The sequence below is a fragment of the Eumetopias jubatus genome, unplaced genomic scaffold (assembly GCF_037043125.1).
Source record: "Eumetopias jubatus isolate StellerSeaLion01/CBP00866 unplaced genomic scaffold, mEumJub1_p1.0 scaffold_7, whole genome shotgun sequence".
Classification (NCBI taxonomy): domain Eukaryota; kingdom Metazoa; phylum Chordata; class Mammalia; order Carnivora; family Otariidae; genus Eumetopias; species Eumetopias jubatus.
The window spans coordinates 136,917,477-136,939,154 of record NW_028274813.1 but is presented as its reverse complement, the minus strand read 5'-3'; the positions used below and the strand labels follow the sequence as shown (position 1 = coordinate 136,939,154).

The 21,678-nt window shown below is 42.7% G+C and overlaps 1 protein-coding gene across 1 annotated transcript; it reads left to right on the top strand.

Annotated features, from left to right (window-relative positions):
- Positions 1-5,155: 5,155 nt before the first annotated feature.
- SNRPA1 (small nuclear ribonucleoprotein polypeptide A') lies at positions 5,156-19,844 on the top strand. The gene is made up of 9 exons (XM_028122816.2): positions 5,156-5,305; positions 7,121-7,268; positions 9,526-9,604; positions 13,751-13,797; positions 14,092-14,194; positions 14,808-14,887; positions 15,295-15,370; positions 16,033-16,126; positions 19,406-19,844. The coding sequence occupies exons 1-9, from the start codon at positions 5,224-5,226 to the stop codon at positions 19,462-19,464; spliced, it is 768 nt and encodes a 255-aa protein (XP_027978617.1). The 5' UTR covers positions 5,156-5,223; the 3' UTR covers positions 19,465-19,844.
- The last annotated feature ends 1,834 nt before the right edge of the window (positions 19,845-21,678 follow it).

Genomic DNA, 21,678 nt, shown 5'->3' with positions numbered 1-21,678 from the left:
TTAGAGTGTTTTCCTATAAACAAGGACCTTCACACAGCCACCAGGATCAGGAAGTTAACACTGATGTATTATTACCATCTAATCCTCTGACTGCATTCAAGTTTTGTGAATTGTCCCAATAATGCCCTGGGCAAAAGAATCCACTTTAGGTCACTCTTTGCATTTAGTCGTTATGTCTTTTTAGTCTTCTTCAATCTAGAACAATTCATCAGTTCTCTGACTTTCATGACCTTGAACCTTTTATTTTTTTCATTTATTTTTTAAATTTATTTATTTGACACAGAGAGACACAGCGAGAGAGGGAACACAAGCAGGGGGAGTGGGAGAGAGGAGAAGCAGGCTTCCTGCTGAACAGGGAGCCCGATGCAGGGCTCCATCCCAGGACTCTGGGATCATGACCTGAGCCAAAGGCAGACACTTACTGACTGAGCCACCCAGGTGCCCCAATCTTAAACCTTTTAAAGACTACAGGCCAGTTATTTGCAGGCTGTCCCTCAGTCTGTATTTATCTGAGGTTTCCTCACATTTCCATTCAGGTCATGCATCTTGGACAGGAATCTCCCAGAATTGATGTTGTGTCCTTCTAATCACATTCTAGTAAGTGAATCATGATTTTGATTTGTTTCATTATTGGTGATATTAACACTGATCACTTGATTAGGGTTCTCCCCCCACCCCTCCACCTGCTCAAGGATGTCTGTTTATAGCATTGTCCACAACATCATGCTGAAGATCCCAGCCAATGAAACAAGGCAAAAAATAAAGAACTAGTATAAGAATTGGAAAGAAAGAAAGAAAACTGCCATTATTCTCAGATAGCATGGTTATGTACATAGAAAACCCAAAAGAATGGTTATGAACTATTAGAATTAAGAAGTGAATTTGGCAAGACAGCTGCATATAATGCTAGTATTAATTGTATTTCAACTAGAAATTGTTGAAATTGTATTTCAACTATATTTCAATGTAGCAGAAACTAATAGAACATAGGATTTTTTTTTAGCTTTTGATGCTTTTTTAGATTTTGATGTTTACAACAGTAGCAAAAACTATCATATACCTAGAATAGGTCTAGTGAAAGATGTATAAGACCTCTACACAAAAAACTATAAAACACCAAAAGAAATTAAATAAAATCTAAATAAATATAAGGTTACACCATGTTCAGGATTGGAATACTCAATACTATAAACACATGGATTCTCCAAACTTATCTACAAATCCAATACAATATAAATCAAAGCATGTGTTCTTTCTTAGATGCAAAATGGACCTAAGATTTATACTAAAATACAAAGGCCAAGAATAACCAAGACAATCTTGAAAAAAGACTGTGAGCCCTTTTTTAAGGCTAATGTCAAGTTTTTAAATGACAGTATGATAATATGCAAGAATAGGCAACTAAACCCATGGAACAGAATAGCTAATCCAGAAGCAGAGCTTCACATATTTGGACACTTATTCTATGAAAAAGGTGGCACTGCAGAGCAGTGGAGAAAGGATGGTCTTTTCCATAAATGATAAACTGGGTCAAATGAATATCCATGCGGGGAAAAAATATATTCTTAATCCCTGCCTCAGACCATACACAAAAATCTATTCCAGACAGACTGCAAATCCAAATGTGAAAGGTAAAGTAACAAAACTTTTATTTTTTTAAAAAGATTATTTATTTATTTATTTGACAGAGAGAGACACAGTGAGAGAGGGAACGCAAGCAGGGGGAGTGGGAGAGGGAGAAGCAGGCTTCCCGCGGAGCAGGGAGCCCGATGCGGGGCTCGATCCCAGGACCCCGGGATCATGACCTGAGCCGAAGGCAGACGCCTAACGACTGAGCCACCCAGGTGCCCCAAAACAACAAAACTTTTAGAAGAAAATATTCATGATTTGGGGGTGGGCAAATTTCTTAAAAGGACTTAAAAGAACATTAACCACATAGAGAAAAGTTCATAAATTACACTATATTAAAATTAAGACCTTCTGTTCACCAAAAGACACCATTATGAGGATGAAAAGGCAATCCACAGAGAGAGGAACATATTCACCATACATATCTCCCAAGATCTCATATCCAAAAAATATAAAAATCTACAAATCAGTAAAACAGCCCAGTAGAAAAATGTGCAAAACACCTAAACAGACACTTCACAAAAGCAATGATCCAATGGACAATAAAGATATTTTTTAAAGCTCTCAACTGTGTTAGTACTTAGGAAAATGCAATTAAAGCCACAGTGCAATACCACTACTGTGACCCAACAGAATGGCTAAAATTAAAAACACAGACAATACCAAACGTTAATCAGGAATGTAAATTGGTACAACCACTTTGGAAAACTAGTAGAACCTACTTAAGCTGAATGTAAGTTAACCCTATGACCCAGCAATTCCATTTCCATGTATATATTAGCGTATGTGTTCACTTAAAGATAGGTATTATAATGTTAATAGGTGCACCACTTATAATAGCTCAAACTGGAAATCACCCAAATGTTCATCAACAGCAGAATGGATAAATTGGAATATTCACACAACGAAATACTATATAACAACGATCGTAGGTTAACTACACCTATACACAAATACAATGTTAAGCAAGAGACACATAAGGTACAATTTTATCTGCATAAATATAAAATTAAGCAAAACCAATCTATGCAAGATGTGGTTACTGTTGGGGCAAGCATGTCACTGAAAGGACAAGGAGGGGCTTCTAGAATGTGCCAATGTCCTGTTCTTAACCCGGATGTCAGTTAACTTGGGTGTGCTTGGGTTGCATTCTGCTGTGAGTATATCATAATTCAATAAAAAGTTCAAAAAGAATCAATTCTAGGGGGATTATAGAGCTGCATGTGAAAAGAAAAACAATTAAGCCACTAGTAGACAGCAACAACAAAATGTTTGGGGACACATGTAGACACACAGCCCTCTAACCAGAAAGGAAAAGATGAATTGAATTACATTAAAAATTAGAAACTTCTAGTCATCAAACAATACCACTAAGAGTGGAAAGGCCAATAAGCAGAAAAACTTTTCCTGTCCCAGACCTACATGACCACAGTGAAATCCCCCCCAAAAAGAGGACAAAAGACAGTCAGTGGGTAGGGCTTCCTGAACTAAGTTCTTCCTCTGATGACTCCTCTTGAATTGGACCATGTGAAAGCTTGTTCCCATTGCAAAATGAGTGAGGAGGCCACTTTCGTAGCCTTTTGATTTGAATTGCAGTCCAGATTATGACTTGGTGATTTGGGGGATAGGATGTTATCCTAAACAGAACAAAATGGATTACAATCTGTTTTGCAGCGTTGGTGATTTGTACAAGGACAAGTCTGTGAATTCTTTTGTATTTAAGCAGTTTTAACAACAACAACAAAAAGTGCAAAGGCAAGCCACAGAGTGTGCTCACATCCAGAATATATAAAGCAATCCCATAAATCAATAAGAAAAAGGCAGACAATCCAGTAGGAGGTGGGGGGAAATGGACCAGAGTCTTGAATGAGCACTTGGCAAAAGATATCCGAATAGACAACATACATGAGAAGGTCCTCAACCTCATTACTTATTAGAGAAAAGCTAATCAAAACAATAGTGCATTATCACTACACAGCCACCAGAATTTCCAATTTTTTTTATTATTATTATCATTAATTGAGAGAGAGAGAGCACACACACGTGCACATGGAAGAGCAGAGGGAGAGAGAGATAATCCCAAGCAGGCTCCATGCGGAGTCCACTACCTGGAGATCATGACCTGAGGGGAAATCAGAGTCCCATGCTTAACTGACTGAGCCACCCAGGCTCCCCTGAATCACCACAATTATTACTGACAATACCAATGAAGCTGAGGTTGAAAGCATGGAAACCCTTACGCACAGCTACAGTATGTATATTATTTCAGCCTCTTGGCCTGTTAGGCATTTTTACCATACCCTATGTTTCAGAAGTTCTACTTCTGGAGAAACTCAGGCACGTGTGCATTGGATCCATGTGCAGGAAAATGCATAGCAGCATTATTTAGAATAGCCCCAAAAGGAAACAACGCTAATGTCCATCAACAGCAGAATGGCTAAGTTATGGTGTAAGATACACAATGGAATTCTATGCAGCCGCGAAAGTAAACAAACCATTGCTGCACGAAAACTGGATGGTTCCGGTCATAATACAAAGCCAAAGAAACCGGGCAGGAAAGCACACTGCATGATTCTATTTGTATCAAAAGCAAGCAAAAGTTGGGGAGCCTAGGTGGCTCAGTCGGCTAAGGGTCTGCTTTCCACTGGGGTCATGATTCCAGGGTCCTGAGATCCAGCCCATGTTGGGCTCCCTACTCGGCAGAAGTCGGCTTCTCCCTCACTCTGCCCCTAACCCCACCCCCCTTGTGCTTTCTCTCTCTCAAATAAATAAAATCTTAAAAAACAAACAAACAAAAACAAGCAAAACTAATCTATGGTGTTCGATTCCTGGTTGCCTTGGGAAGGCGGGGAGGCTTTCAGAAAAGTGTTCGTTTTCTGGACCGGGAGGCAGCAACGCAGGTGTTCTCACTCTGTAGCTATTAGTCACGTTGCAAATTCCTGGTCTGCGCACTTTTCTTTATATCATGCTTCCATTAAATATTTAAAGGTCTGGAGCTCACTGGCCTAACAGAAAACTGAACCTGGCGCAGAGCCGGGTCTGGCGCAGAGCCGGGTCTGGCGCGCGGGGCGGTAGGACGATCCCAGTGAAGTGGCCCTGTGATTGACCTTGCCCTCGTTCTCACGTGGTAGCCCGGGGGGCCAAGGCACCCGCCCGGAATGGGAACCTGAAGTCCTGGACCCTTCACTGGATCCCACGGGTGCCCGCCCCTCCTGGGTGGAGTGAGAACAGACACAGCGTCTCCTCCCACCTCAAGCTGCAACGATGCATGGAGATAGTTCCACTCGGGTGCCTTCACATTTTGCTTAACTTGCGGACACAAACATCTGGAATCAGGAGCCCTCCTCCAGATACGCCCCAAGGAAGAACCCAGAGCCTGAGACAAGCTCAGCGCTCGCCCGAACCTCCGAAGAGAACGACGTCGGGGGCGTGGCTCTTTGATTGCTTCGGCCTGGACGGGGAGCCGCGCGCGCATGCGCCGGCTGCGATTGGTGTTGCCTGGCGGCGGGGCGCGGGGGACGCCGGGAAGTCTGGCGGGCGGGAGGCGGCGGGAATAGCCGGCGGGCTGTGGTACCGGCAGCGGGAGGCGGCAGGATGGTGAAACTGACGGCAGAATTGATCGAGCAGGCGGCTCAGTACACCAACGCCGTGCGGGACCGCGAGCTGGACCTCCGGGGTAAGTCTAGGGGGGTGGGCGGGCCTCCGCGCGCAGCCGGGTGGTTCGCACCCCGCCGCGTGCGCGGAGGGCCGGCGCTTGGCCAGCAGGCCTGCATTGTGAGCGCCAGGCCGGGCGGCGCTAGCACCGCCGGGGCCTGAGTCTTGCCGTTGCAGCCCAAAAACCATCCCTAGGCCCTTGTGAGGCTTCAGTTACCCCCGCTTCTACTCACTCGCCCAGCCGATTGATTGATCGCTTCCGGATCCGCACCCGTGGGCCTCAGCTAGGCCTTGCTTGGCGTATTTCGCAGACTGAACTGTTTGAGAGCTGGGAAAACGTAATCCTAGTGCTCAGCGGCTCGTTGGTTCTCAGTAAATACGTTGAACTGTTAATGTGGGAGTATAGCTAGGATACGTGTTAATTACCTATAATTTGCGAGGGAGGAAACGAAGTCTGAGAACAAAAGCGATTGTTTCCGCAAGATTTCTTTGTTATTAGCGTCAGTTGTCTTATATGTCCCTTTTAGCAAAACATTTTAGGGTCATCTGGGTGGCTCAGTCGTTTAAGCGTCTGCCTTCCGCTTAGGTCGTGATCCCGGGGTCCTGGGATTGAGCCCCAAATTGGGCTCCCTTCTTAGCGGGGAGTCTGCTGCTCGCGCGCTCTCTCTGCGTGCGCTCCCCCTGCTTATGGGCTCTCTTTCTCAAATAAATCTTAAAAAGAAATTTCTTTTTAAAGAGGCTTGCACTACGAGTGCCCTGTGTAAGGTGGTGGAAGCTCTGAACTATTCAGATTCATGTAGCCATTTAAACCTTAGGCTTGCGAAGAAATTGGGAGTGCAGCTGTCTAATCAGCATTTCAAGGAAATGACTTTAGGAAGGATATGAAGAGCAATTTTTCTGGGAATAAGACAATACAATTTAGGCCTGAGATTTGGCTCCACAGGGACAACACTGGCCGAGGTGCAGCACTAGTTCGGGCTCTGCTTTTGGTTTGGATTCCTTGCTGACAAAGCCCAGTGCTTTTATTTTGTTGAAATTAAGTTTAGAGAAAAGTTCGATTCAGTAGTAACTGACCACTTTCGCTCTCGGCACAGATTGATCTTTGCTGTATCTGAAGTGCATTGAGTGTTGAGGATACTTGTTTTGGTGTAACCCTTGCAGCTCTGAATTATGTACTTTAACCGTGGCTTGGGTTCATTTCTTTCTTCTGCCAGCACCCAGAACAGTAGTTAGGCCCATTTTGACAAATCCGTGAGTATTTGAGTGAATTGTTCACAGGGTGGTTTATTATTGTGTATGAACCATTGACCTTGAAGTCTGAATTGGAGCTGGGGGAGGTGTAGAGGATATCTGATAAGTTCCATGAATCGGGCCTGTGGGAATGCAAAAGAGGTTAAGAACTGTCTTCCATGATGTATGAACAAGACTTGGACACTGACAATAAGCAGCTTACAGTGTAAATTCTCATGCCATTTAACTATTTCTGGGGCTTTGGTTAGAACAGTGTGAGGCACCCTGTAAATACTCTTGCAAATGTTAGCTACCAGTATTACTATTAATAAGTGTCCTCATTACCGTAGCCCTTGTTCCTGTTGTCATGACCATCTTCTTGTCCACTCCCTAGACTGTAAGCTTCGTGGCAGCTAGGACATGTGACTCTTGTTCCTCACTTTATGTACCAGTTATTTGCACAGTGTCTGGCACAGTGTAGGTGCTAGGTAAACACTTTCTGAATAAATGGAAGCTTTGAATCAAATTACTGTGAAGTACTGCTACGGTTTTAATGTACCTTTTAACCATATTAATACTTGTGTGTTTTTTTCCTTCTATTTTACAGGGTATAAAATTCCTGTCATTGAAAATCTAGGTGCTACCTTAGACCAGTTTGATGCTATTGATTTTTCTGACAATGAAATCAGGAAACTGGATGGTTTTCCTTTGTTGAGAAGACTGAAAACATTATTAGTGAACAACAATAGAATATGGTAAGTGTCTGTTAGTGGAAAGTAATTTTTTTCCCCTAGAGTAATGTTGCAGTGAACCCTGAAGAAGCCATAGTACTTAACTGCCAGTTGAGCCTACATATTTCTTTTTTTTTTAAGATTCTACTTATTTATTCATGAGAGACAGAGAGAGGGAGGGAGGGGGAGAGAGAGAGAGGCAGAGGGAGAAGCAGGCTCCCAAGGAGCAGGGAGCCCGATGCGGGACTCGATCCCAGGACTCCAGGATCGTGACCTGAGCCAAAGGCAGACGCTGAACCATCTGAGCCACCCAGGCCCCCGAGCCTACATATTTCTTAAATGAGAAACAAGCTGCACTTTTCCCATATAGGTCCAGAGATTAACTTGGTATTGGTGTCATTTTATTTGCATCTATTCAGAAATACTTACATATTCATGGTAATAGATATTTAAATTACAAACATGCCGTTTTGTACATATTTTGGTAATATGTACGTAATTGTACATATTGTACAATTACAATAATTGTAATTATCAGAGGGGTTATATTAAATAGATAGGTAAAGTTCAATTATTTATGTGTGTGTGTGTGTGTGTGTGTGTGTGTATGTTTGAAGATTTATTTATCTGAGAGAGAGAGAGAGAGAGAGCGCGCGCATACCTGAACATGAGAGCAGGGAGAGGGAGAAAAATCCTCAAAGTGTGAAGCCCCATGCGGGACTCTATTCCTGAGATCATGACCTGAGCCAAAATCAAGAGTCAGACACTTAACTGACTGAGCCACCCAGGTGCCCCCAACAATTATATTTTTGACTGAGTGTCTCTATCTCATATCCTCTGCCATTTGTTTTTCTTTACAACTGATTTTTAGAATATTACTTACTGAAGTTGGAGTTTTCTTTAACCCTTTTTCATCACCTCTGAGTAAATTTTATCAGAAAATGTTATTGAAGGTCTACAGACAATGTCTTTAGTACTAGGTAGTGGCTTGCCTTTTTTTTTTTAAGATTTTATTTATTTATTTGACAGAGAGACACAGCAAGAGAGGGAACACAAGCAGGGGGAGTGGGAGAGGGAGAAGCAGGCTTCCCAAGGAGCAGGGAGTCTGATGCGGGGCTTGATCCCGGGACCCTGGGATCATGACCGGAGCCGAAGGCAGTCACTTAAGCAACTGAGCCATCCAGATGCCTTGGTAGTGGCTTGCTTTTTAAAAAGATATATTTATTTATTTTAGAGAGAGAGAGCGTGCACTCAGATGCAAGTTGGGGGAGGGCAGAGGGAGAGAGAGAATCTTTTTTTTAGAATTCCTGCTTTTTGAGGGCAGGGATTTTTTTTTTTTAAGATTTTTTATTTTTTTATTTTTTTATTTAAGATTTTATTTATTTATTTGAGAGATAGAGAGCACGAGAGGGAAGAGGGTCAGAGGGAGAAGCAGACTCCCTGCCGAGCAGGGAGCCCGATGCGGGACTCGATCCTGGGACTCCAGGATCATGACCTGAGCCGAAGGCAGTCGCTTAACCAACTGAGCCACCCAGGCGCCCCAAGATTTTTTATTTTTTATTTGAGAGAGAGAGCATAAGCAGGGGGAGTGGGAGGGAGAGGGAGAGGGAGAAGCAGGCTCCCTGATCCCAGGACTCTGGAATCATGACCTGGGCCGAAGGCAGCCGCTTAACCAACTGAGCCACCCAGGTGCCCCGAGAGAGAGAGAATCTTAAGCAGACTCCTCATTGAGCATGGAACCTGACTTCAGGGCTCTGTCCCAGGACCCTGATAACCCAACCTGACCCAAAATCAGGAGTCAGATGTTGAACTGACTGAGCCACCCAGGCTCCCCAGTGACTTGGTTTTTTAAAGTGGGCGTATTTCTCATATGAGTTAACCATTCCCTTATAGTGTCGTTGTTTGTCATGTACCTGAGCTGTGAATGCAGAATCACTTGTATTTCTGTGCTACCTGCACAAAAGTCATGAAGTAACCTAAGTAGTTTGTTCTACACAGTTTCTTCTTCCCTTAGCTTTCACTAGACAAAATGGTCATGGAATCCTCAGGAGGCATGGGTTCTAAAATCATCCCGCTTCTGCCACTAACTAACCCTGTGACCCTAGATAAGTTTTCTTCTTTGTGCTTCATTTTCCCTCTGTCAGTTAGGGTGTTGGAAGAAAGATCTCTAAAGTTCTTCCACCTTTGGAGTCTGAAATCTTCTGTACAAGGACTTAGATAAAATTGTTAGCTTACCTACTTTTCACTTTTACGAAGTCTTTTTTTTTTCCCCCCATTTTAGCCGTATAGGTGAGGGACTTGATCAGGCTCTACCCTGTCTGACAGAACTCATTCTCACCAACAATAGTCTTGTGGAACTGGTAAGTCGAATGGGGCGTGGGGGGAATGTATTTGGGGGGAGGAATTAAAGGTGTTACATGCCTCTTACAGACAATTTAGAAAACCCAGAGAAGTATGTCCTCATGCTTTGTCTTTTTCATAATTCAAGATCTGGGCTTCTTTCAGTTAAATAGCCTTTTCCACTCTGTAGGTCATCTTTTGACAGTCTGAGGGTGTCTTGATAGAAAAGTTCCTAATTTAAGCGTAGTCCAATTTATCAGTCTTTTGTTGTTGTTGCTAGTACTTTTGATGGCCTGTCAGCCTTCCACTACAGAAAGAGTTGTTTTCTGTAAACATAAGTTGTTTTCTAGAATTGCAGTGTCCAATATGGTAGCCACAAGCAGCTACTCTGAATTGCGATGTACTAAGAACTATAAAATACATACCGGGTTTCAAAGACTTAGTACCCCCAGAAATGTAAGTTATCAGTTTTTTATATTGAAATGATAATATTTTGGATAATAGGTTAAATAATAACTACTAAAATAAGTTACACTTGTATTTTTCTTTTAATTGGCTACTAGAAAATATTCAGTTACATATGTAACATGTTAAATTTTGTTGGACAGTTACATCCTGGAAACTTGTTTTACTCTTCACATTGAGATCAGTGATCCACTTGGAATTGGTTTTCCTGTGAGCTCAGGGGCAAGTTTTATTTTTCTGTTTGGGTGTAATTATGGTGACCTATTTCTTCTGATGCGTTTTAAGTTTCTGCTCTGTATGTATAATTTTTAACAGAATTGAGCTCATAGTATACAATGTTTTGTAACCTAAATTTTTCACTTAAACACTGGATGTGTAAGTCTGTATTGTATAACTTGATTTTGTGTTATTATGACCTTACCTCCCTTCCCTGTTTCCATGATTGTTTCTTTCCTGGTGGACTGGGTCCAGAGCTTCCTTCAGATTCTCAAAGGAGTACTTGACTCCAGAAGTAAGAAAGCACTGGTCCGAGGCCCTGTCTTTTCTAAAATATATGAGGTATTCAACCCAAAACGCACATTCATAGGAAATGTGTGGTATGATAGAAGCTGTTTGTAATTTTTTTTTTAAGATTTTACTTATTTATTTGAGAGAGAATAGTGAGAAGAGAACACATGTGGGGGGTAGGGGGAGAGGGAGAAGCAGGCTCCCCGCTGAGCAGGGAGCCAGACTTGGGATTTGTGGGATCATGGCCTGAGCCACTCAGGTGCCCAGAGCTGTTTGTATTTTTGTGTATGTTGTAATTATATTTAAAATTGTTTGTAAAGATGAAGGCTGAGTTTGTGCTCTCAGTTACTGAAGTAGGTTCGTCAAAATCTCACATGGTAGTGGAGTCAGATGTTCTGGAGTCAGAACTCTATTCTGTCCATTTTATTTTATTTTTTATTTTTTTTAAAGATTTTATTTATTTATTAGAGAGAATGAGAGAGAGAGAGAGAACATGAGAGAGGGGAGGGTCAGAGGGAGAAGCAGACTCCCTGTTGAGCAGGGAGCCCGATGTGGGACTCGATCCCGGGACTCCAGGATCATGACCTGAGCCGAAGGCAGTCGCTTAACCAACTGAGCCACCCAGGCGCCCTCTATTCTGTCCATTTTAGTTTTATATATTTTGAAATTCTCTTAGTTGTTATACAAGATTTTAAATTGTTAATACCTTTCTGATGAACTAACCTTTTTATTACTGTGCCGTGTCCCTCTTTATCTCTTTTAGTGCTGTTTTACCTTGTTGTCTATTTATCTGCTATAATATGCCAAAACTACCTTTCTTTTAGTTAGTATTTGTATGATCATTTTTTTCCACCCAAAATTTACTTCCAGCTTTTCTATACCTTATATTGTAGATTAAAACAGCATATGGTAAGATTGTTTTGTTAAATACAGTGTGAAGTCTTTCTTTTAAATGAAGTATTTGGGGCGCCTGGGTGGCTCAGTTGGTTAAGCGACTGCCTTCGGCCCAGGTCATGATCCTGGAGTCCCGGGATCGAGTCCCACATCGGGCTCCCTGCTCAGTGGGGAGTCTGCTTCTCCCTCTGACCCTCTTCCCTCTCGTGCTCTCTATCTCTCATTCTTTCTCTCAAATAAATAAATAAAATCTTTAAAAAAAATGAAGTATTTGGTCTGTTCACATTTAATTTAATTACTGGTGTATTTGAGTTTGTCTTTTTTTCTGGAGGTTATTACTGATCCATCCATTCTGCATTTCTTTTTCTCTCCTTTACTGTGTTCATTCTCTCTCTGTCTCTCTCTCTCTCTCATTCTTCTTTTCCTACTAATAGTGTAGGAATTACTTATTCCCACTCTTAGTATTCTGGGAATTAAAAATTATACTAAAGTTTCAACTTAACCAATACCTTTAGTTTCTTTATTTTTTTTACCTTTAGTTTCTTAAACAATAGTGACTTTAAAAAAAAAACATTTCATACCTCCCAACGTATTATTTATTTATTCTGTCTAAGAAACCCATCAAGTCATCATCATTATATTTTACATAGTTTGTGTGTGTCTGCGTGTGAGTTTAACAAAAGTTGCCTTTCGTTCCTTTTTGTTTTGTTTTGCAGCTTTATTGAAGTATGGGTGATAAATAAAAATTTATGTATTTAAGGTATACAATGTGATTTGTGATAGGTGTATACATTGTGAAGTGATTACTGTTACCAGACTAACATACCCATCACCGCACATATTTACTTTTTTGTTTGTATGGTAAGAATACTTGAGATCTATTCTCAGCAAATTTCAAGTATACAGTAGTATATTATTATTAACTACAGTCACCATGTTGTACATTAGATCTCCAGAACTTACTCATCTTATAACTGAAAGTTCATACTCTTTGATCAATAGCTCATTTTCCCTTCTCCCCCACCCCTCAGCCTCTGGTATGGTAACCACCAGTCAGCTCTGTGTTGCTGTGAGTTGGTCTTTTTTTGTTTTAGATTCCACATACAAGTGAGATCATGCGATGTTTGTCTTTGTCCCTTTTTAGGTCATCCTGTGTAGTTCTTTGAGTGGTGTTATGCCAGTAGCGTGCTCTAGAGCTCCCTCTGGTGGTTGTTAGTGGCAGCTGCTTTTCTGAACTCCTGGCTCTGTTCCCCTTGCCTTTATCAGTACTTTTTCCTCATTGTCCCTCTTGCCCCTGTCCCGCTCAATTTCAGTCTGGTCCTAGCAGTTTCTCCTCCTTGTAGGGCATTGTCCTGGAAAGGACACCATTTGTGGTTAGTATTAAGACTGAGGGCCCAAATTGCCTGGCCCCTCGGGCCTTGCCCCAGCCTTGCTGCTCTCCTTACTGGCATGTGCCCATCTGCTGGTGGCTGCTCTCACTGCCTCTTGGTCGTTTCGGAGCACTCCGGTTTGTCCCGTGCGTCTCCGCTTTCCCTCTGCTGCGTCCTGTGCACATGCTGGGCCCGTGTGCCTCGCACTGTCCTCACAGTGCTCTGTCCCTACGTCTTCATGTTTCAGGCTTCCTGCCACAATGCCTTTTCATCTCTGTTAGTTCTACCTGTTGACCACAGGCTTTTGCTTTTGCTTTTGCTTTTGCTGTCCTTGTTGTACTATATTTTATGGGATGCTTTGGGAAGATTCAAAAACTAACCCGCTCTTGTCCCATAAGTGGGTCCTTTTTTTTTTTTTTTTTAACTATACTCCTTGTCCTTGACTCTGAAGCAGTTTGAGGGAGGCTTGAATAAAGGTGCCTGCCCCCAAGATGATGCGACGCCTGCACCACCACCAGGCGCATACAGGTATTAGCAGGGAGAACCATGTTACCCCAGGTTCCAGTTTGGGGTTCCCTGTGTGAAGAACTTGCTCTGAAGTTACAGAAACTTTGACATCTCTTTGCTAAATCATTGGTTTAAATTCTAGCCCTTTGGAGGTTGCTGCAGGAAATAAAAAAATTTTTTGTCTCTTCTGCTATTGAGACAGAAACTGTTAGGGCTAAGATTGTAAGTTTAAGAAGCTCAAATCTACTTACCAGTTTAGTCAGTAGGAATTCATTAGGCATCTGTGCTGTGCTAGTATGTGCTAGATGCTAGGGCAGTAAAAAAAATATAAGAGGAGTCCTTGCTCCAAAGGCATCTGCCGTTTCAGAATCTCAAAATAGCCTATGGTTTCCGTGTTCTTACCTGTGGCCTTTTCTTTTACAGGGTGATCTGGACCCTTTGGCATCTCTGAAATCACTGACTTACCTAAGGTATGGAAATGATTGGTGGTGGTGACAGTGAAGTCCCTTATAATAATACCACTACCAGCCTTGAATTTAAAGCAATCCGTTAGTAAGAAGGACCTTTTAAAAACAAGGAGTGAAAATATTTCCTTTAGGTCCAGTGCTCTATTAAAGCTTCCCTAATGTTAACTTAGTAACACCGAAATGTGAAAAAATGTGAACTTTTCCTTAGTTTATGGACTCACCTGGTGCTATTAAAATGGACCTCTTGTGTGCTGCGCCATGAACAAGATTGGCATTATGTTATTTCTTTTCTTGTAGTATTCTGAGAAATCCTGTAACAAATAAGAAGCATTACAGACTGTACGTAATTTATAAAGTTCCGCAAGTCAGAGTACTGGATTTCCAGAAGGTGAAACTAAAAGTAAGTATGGTTCTGTTGGTTGTAAGTCGTTATAGATTCATGTGCTTTATTTTGTACCTTTGTTACTGATTTTTTTCAATTGCCTAATGAGTTTTACTATTGGTTTGTAATAAAAACGTGGGAAAGAAAACGTTAAATCATGTATTTTGCATCTCAGAGTTTATAGTAGGACTTGGGGGGGGGGGTACACTGTCTTGTGTAATAGTGCTGGCCGTTCAGGCAGCCTGGGATCAGAGCCACCGTGAGCACCGTCAGCAGCAGACTGTTTAGATACATTCCCCCGTGGGGAGCTAATATAATCCATTTTTCAGCAGCTTTAATTGTTAGAGTGATTTTCCCTTTACTGGGAGTGTTTTTGGTTTTTCTTTCTTTCTCTTTTTAAACCTTCTTAGTTCCTCCAGAGCCCCTCCTTAAAACTAGGAGGGGGAAGTTTCTTCAGGGCGCCTCACCAGAGAAGGCAAGGCCTTTGTCTCCTTTTATTTGAAATTGGCTTTTGGTATTTTTACCAGCCCACAGTATTTCAGGAGAGTTTTCTTCCGTGTTTTCTGAGGGATGCATCTAAATGCATGTGGTATTCCTATTTCCATTAACTCTGTGTGTGGTGTTGCTGTAGGAGCGTCAGGAAGCAGAGAAAATGTTCAAGGGCAAACGGGGTGCACAACTTGCAAAGGATATTGCCAGGAGAAGCAAAACGTAAGATACGGATATCCAACTTCACTCCACTTCACCTTCAGAAACACTATCTGTCTGGCTTTTTGCCTCCTACAGAATTAAAACACCTGTGCCTAATACAGTATTGAATTTGTGTGATGATAGCCCGTGACCAACAATGGTCCACACATCACATGAGATTTCTACCAGGTTAGCAAATCCTTCCGTGTTTAGTCTTAATGCAACATTGTATACTTCCTGCCTTTTCTCTAGAGGAAGATGAGAACTGGGTGGTGTTTCTGAAGGAGAGAGTTTCTTGTATCAGTTTGTTAACAAAGATAAGATACTACACTGGTTGAATTACTTTCAAAAGCTTTTTTGAAAGTAAAAGAGAAGCAGCTTCCATTGGTCGGGGTTTAACAGTTGCATTCTTCCCTCCCCCTCCCAAGTTTCAACCCAGGTGCTGGTTTGCCAACTGACAAAAAGAAAGGTGGGCCATCTCCAGGGGATGTAGAAGCAATCAAGGTAATAACGTGTTAACTCTTGGACTGGAGAGAGTTGCCATGGGTTTAGGACATGAAATATGTAATAGACCAAATTCTAAACATTGTAGCTCCTCCCCCCCCCCCCCCCCCCCCCGCTGCCAGTTAGATTCCTGCTTGTATTCTGTGTAAGAAGGAACTAGCATAAAGTTATTACTTGACTTTGACTGGAATTACTTACACGAGCCAGTCAAAGCAGAGGCAGCTCTAGTTCTTTCTCATTTTCCCAGGATATGTTTTATTTTGAACAATTAGTTACCTTAGTACGCTCAGTGTTTGCCTTAGTTTTTATTTTCAAAGATTGCTGTTCGCAAGATCTGCTTGATGATCAGTGGGAAATCCTCATTTCATAATATTGCTTCCTAAATTATCCAGTAACATAGTTCCAAATAGATGCTTGAATTCACTCAAATTTTAGGATATTTGCAGTGATTGTTGGCTCTCTTGCAGAGCGGGTCCGCATCCGTTTACCAATTTTGGGAATTTATGATTCGGTCTTGGGTTGATTTCAATGTGACAATAAAATTCTTGCGCCAACAAAATTAATACTTCCCCTCACAAAGTTGCTGTGGACTTGTGTAGGGTTTTCTGGGTGGATCCTTAGATGCAATTAATGGTCCGTCTCCATTGTTTTCTGTCCTCCAGAATGCTATAGCAAATGCATCCACCCTGGCTGAAGTGGAGCGGCTGAAGGGCTTGCTGCAGTCTGGCCAGATACCTGGCAGGGAGCGCAGATCAGGTCAGGACACAGTGTTCTTGTCTGTGGGCTGCCCAGTTAATGTTATATTTGAAGTGATTCCAAAACAGTTCAGATGCCATGACCCAGGAATGTTAGCCTCTAACGTATGCGAAATCCCTTTATATGATCTTTGAGGATAAGTTATTTGATGGAGAATATTCTGGCATCGGACTCTGAGGGTTTTTTATGTAAAAGTTGAAGCATACATTATTCCCTAGCCATGCAGTGTAACCAAACACCAGAGGGAACCGTGTGGACTTTCACCCGTGTGTGTGTGTGTGTGTGTGTTAGATTCCTTAGTAGTTGGTTAGAAACACAAGCCTCAGAGCCACACAGCATGAAGCTCAGATCTTAGCCTCACCAGCTCTGTCTTTGGGTGAATTTCTTCAGCCTCACTTAATCTTAAGTCCGTTTCCTCATCTTTAAATTTGAGATAACATATAGTACCAACCTCAAAGGGGTTTTGGGAGGATAAGTAAAGAGCGTTTATAGGTAGCACTTAGCACAGTGTCTGACATGAGCATACATTTTTTGCTAAGTGTTGGCTATTCTAATATTTGAATGCCAACTTTGTGTCAGGCAGGATGTTGGGTGCTGGAGGTGTAAAGTAAAAACTACCCAAAATAATGTGTATTACGAGTTTTGATATGAATGTAATTGGGTGCTTCTACCTAGACTGGCAACTCATGGAAAGTTCCCTTGGGCAAGTCATGTCTGAACGGAAGCTAAAAATGAGTAAGACATTAATTAGATCAGTGGTTCTCACTGTATAGCCCTTGAGCCTGTGGGCATCTGTGAGGTCAAAACTTCGTATGATAACGCTAAGGTGTTACTTGCTTTTACCACCGCTATTAACATTTGCACTGATCGCGCAAGAGTAATGGTGGGGGGGCGCCTGGGTGGCTCAGTTGGTTAATCGACTGCCTTCGGCTCAGGTCATGATCCTGGAGTCCCGGGATCGAGTCCCACATCGGGCTCCCTGCTGAGCAGGGAGTCTGCTTCTCCCTCTGAACCTCTTGCCTCTCATGCTCTCTATCTCATTCTCTCTCTCTCTCAAATAAATAAATAAAATCTTTAAAAAAAAAAAAAAAAAGAGTAATGGTAGGTCAAACTGCCGGGGCCTCAACACAGGTCAAGGCCATGGCCTAGAATGTATTAGCAGTCCTCATTCTAAACTGCTGTGCACTCTCTTAGTAAAATGTTTCACTTAAGATCATCCTTCACGAAGCAAAGAGATTAGTGTTATTAAATGTCACCTTTTTAAGTGCGTATCTTTTGATAGCCTGGGTGACAGGACGAGAGTATGCACAAACACATGCCTAGGTTGGTGGGTTGTCTCCATGCACTTGAACATTTGTTCTATTTGAGAGGCAGGCATCTTCTCGAACATGAAGCAAACTAGTCACTTCAAAGAAAAGGTAGATCTATGGATTTTTCAAGTAAGAGAGTATGAAAAGTTCATTGATAAGGTTTCGGACTCCACATTGCAAACTAACCGTTAAGAAACTACCACTTTTGTCACGTTTTAGCATAGCATCAAACAGGAAAACCCACAAAAAGTCTACAAAGACTGTTAGAATACTCCTTCCTTTCCTAGCTGCACGTCTGTGTGAGGCTGATTTTCTTCATTTCCTTCAGTGAAGACAAAGCGTTACAGCAGGTGGACTGATGAAGCCAGTACCGGGGTCCAGCTGACGGCTCTTCATCAGACATGATAGAGCGAGGCAAAAATAGAAAATAATGCCAAGCTTCTCACTAAATATTTTTGTTTTGGAAAATGTTATATTTTTTTATAAAAACGTACACGTTAACATGTAATGGAGACTTTTTTTAATGAATTACTATTTTTTTAAAATACTTGATCTTAATGTCTAATACAGTATTGATGAATCTAACATGGTATTGATAAGTGTACCTAAACAAAAGCTCTTTGGGTCCTAAAACTAAAGTGTTTGCAAATTGCTGAACTAAACAAAGGCAGAGTGACATTCTAGGGGGGAAGGCAGAGTGACATTCTAGGGGGGAAGGGGGGACCACATAGGCAAAGCACCTGTGGCAAACGGGAGCCTTGCCCACTTGACCTGAAAGAGGCCAATGGGAGTAAAGTTCAAGGCACAGGGAGAAGTGGTGAGATGGGCCAACAGAGGACGCATGCAGTAGGCCACACAGGGCCCTGCAGACTGATGAATGCGGTCTTATGTCCCGAGAGCATTAGAAACCTGTCAAAGGTTTTCTTTTCTTTCTTTTTTTTTTTTAAAGATTCTATTTATTTATTTGACAGAGGGAAATCACAAGTAGGCAGGCAGGCAGAGGGAGAGGGAGAAGCAGGCTCCCCGCTGAGCAGGGAGCCCGATGCGGGGGGGATCATGACCTAAGCCAAAGGCAGATGCTTAACTGACTGAGCCACCCAGGTGCCCCATGTCAAAGGTTTTCAAGGCTCAGTGGTGACAGGTGGGGGAAGAGGCTTTATCACAATGGCTTATTGTGACTGTCATATGACAGAGTTACTGAGCTGATTTGTTTCCCCTGAAATGTTTTATTTGGGCCTAAGGATCTCTTGGATTTTCACTGTGATCTGGTGGTTCACTGGGAAGAGGAAGGGAGACATGGTTCAGGGTACTCCATAGATTTCAGTGGGCCGAGGCTTCTGAGTGCACTAAAACTTGACTGACATTCTCATCCTGGTAGTTTTGTATCTAGAAATCTGATGTTGGGGCTAACTGTAGAAGCAGTAGGCTTAAACAAGAATAATTTCCCCACACACTGACAGTTAAAAGATTTCCTTTTTCAGAACACATTGACCCAAGTATCTGTCATAAATTGATGAACAAATGTAAGACTTTTGGTTGTTTCCGTGGTTTCTCTAATTTAGAGACAATAAGTCAGTGAGTATTCCCATTAACTGGCATGTAATAGGTATCCAGATGTCTTTTGAGTATTCCCATTTTCTTTGCCTACGGTAGCAGTAAGAACAAAACACAAAGTATAAGCTTTTTACCGTCACAACAAAGGGAATTATCAGTGCAGCCAAAATGGGTAATTTGAATGTCATACAGTGAGTTTGACTTTTATAAAACACCTTTGTGACCCTTTGCCTAGGAATTGACCATCCCTTCCGATACTTGCCAAAGAGGTAGTCTCTGGACGCTAAGCTCCTGGGGCTGGGTTTGTACCTAGTCCAGGAACTAGCATGCAGTAGCTTCACAGAATGGCCACTCGCATCCAGAGGAGCCCCTGCTCTGAACTGAGTATGACATCTGGCTTTGTGTTCTTCTTTAGGCCCCAATGATGATGGTGAAGAGGAGATGGAAGAAGACACGGTCACAAATGGGTCCTGAGCAATGTGGCCTGAGTATCTGCAGGATGTATGATACGCCTCCTTGGGACAAGTCCTGCTTTTTGAACTTGGAATAATAGCCTTGTTTGGGTCAGCGAAGTGGAGTTCATAAGCATTGTTGAAAGGCTTAAGACTGCTGCTGGTAATTTTGTAATATTACTAATTTTGAAACCTAAATGCCAGTTTTCTACAAATAGTAAAAACACGACATTCACTGTGCTGCCACGTTGTCTGTCATGGGGCGGGGCGGGGGGTGCGCAGCGCAGTGAGGTATACGGACATGTGGAAGTTGGAAATGCCCGAGGGCAGTGTTTCTAGGTAGGCTTCCCAGGCCTCTATAAAATGTTTAGATTTTTAAATTCTTAATAAAACTCAAGATTATCTGTGTGCTGCCAGTGGTTATTGGTAAGACTCTGCAATCTGGTGCATTTTTCCCCCATATAAAGAATAACAACAGCTTCATTAAAGGCAGGTAGGCTTTAATTACTGATTTGAAAAATTGTAGGGGAATGCAACTCCTGCTTGTTGGAATCTGAGCAGAGGGCCAGCACGTTCCAGCATTTAAGACATGGTTGGGGGCGGAGGGGGGAGGTGGTTTTGCCCAATGAGCAGGCTACGGCAATGTCCTCTCACGGCTTCTGGATGCTTCGTTGCATTTATCACACCCTTTTATGGCCAATTTATAGGCTAATCATAAAAACAATGTGGTGGAGGTGAGCAACTTCACCATCCCATCTTTTCATCTGCTGGTGTTAGTCTGGGTTGTTTTCTTTTTAAACAAAATGTGAGAAACACTCTTGTCAGTAGACCCCTGAACAATTGTGGGTGATTGCTGCTGGGCCGATTTGTCCTTCTTGTAAAGTGTGCACAAGATGCGTAAGCCATGAAGGAACTCGACCTTCAAGGAGCTGGCAGTCTAGCTGGGAAGATGGAACCGTGGGCAACAGTGGTGCTAAACCTCCATGCAGTAGAAGAGAGGGGAGAGCGTTCAGAAAGGACATGGAACTTGGGTATCAGGAGAACTTGGCCTGCAGATTTCCTCAGTATGACCCTAAACCAGTGCTCTCCAACCCCAGTGTGCTATGAATTTCCAGGGCACCTTGTTCAAATGCAAGATCCTGTGGGGGCTGGTGCAGTCCCTGAGAAGACAGGGCTCCTCAAGATTTCCAGACTTCCCTCTCACCACCTTCCTCAGTGTCTACCTGACACCTTTCAACTCCCTCAAGGACAGATCCCTGTAGTCCATTTACTGATGGCCCAAACCAGGGTGTGTTGCTCTGCTGTTTTACCCTCACTTGGACAGATGGGGAGGTTGATGTTTTATTTTGTTTTGTTTTTAAAGATTTTATTTATTCATTTGAGACAGAGGGAGAGGGAGAAGCAGGCTCCTCGTTGAGCCAGGAGCCCGATGTGGGGCTTGATCCCAGGACCCTGGGATCGTGACCTGAGCCGAAGGCAGATGCTTAACCATCTGAGCCACCCAGGCGCCCCGAGGTTGATGTTTTTTAATGATTTCCTGGAACATTTAGGCACCCAGGAACTAACCCAAATAGACAATAGATGGATTTATAAACTAGAAGTTAATTTAATTTGTGAGGAAGATAACTCTGCAGTTGATGCTCTGCTGTCCCCCCTCACCAAGGTGTTAGTAAATGTACATGGAATCAGAACAGAAGGCCTTGGGGGTGGGGGTGGGGTGGTCTTAGAGATCTTCCTGGGCTGGATTAGAATTTAGCTTCGACAACATCTTTCATGACAGAAGCCATGAGTCGGCCTTTTCTGCTTGTCAGGACAACTAAAATGAGTCCAGTTTCCTCCACGCTTAGGATCCAGGGAGGCTATTGCCACCCTAGTCAGGAGGCTCCCTGCTGCCATCATTTACGAGCTACCTCTTAAGGGGACTCTGAATGAGCCTCTGGTCGTTACCCTCAGTGATAACCATTTGGTTGCAGTTCATTTCCCTCCAGTCACGTTCCCTACCTCCAGCTTACTTCGGGTCCTGGCTTTGACTGCGGGCAATCCTTAGCAATAACACAAGACCTGAGTGGATCTGGCCTAAACGGGATTACTTTGGCACCAGTTTAATGACTCATGGTTAAGGATTTGAGGGCTGCTGAGAAAAAACAAAAGACCTTTGCTCCAGTATTTATGCTATTGTCCCAACTGAGGCTTTTGCAAAAATTGACAAGATGAATGCGAGAGCTCCTTTGCTCAG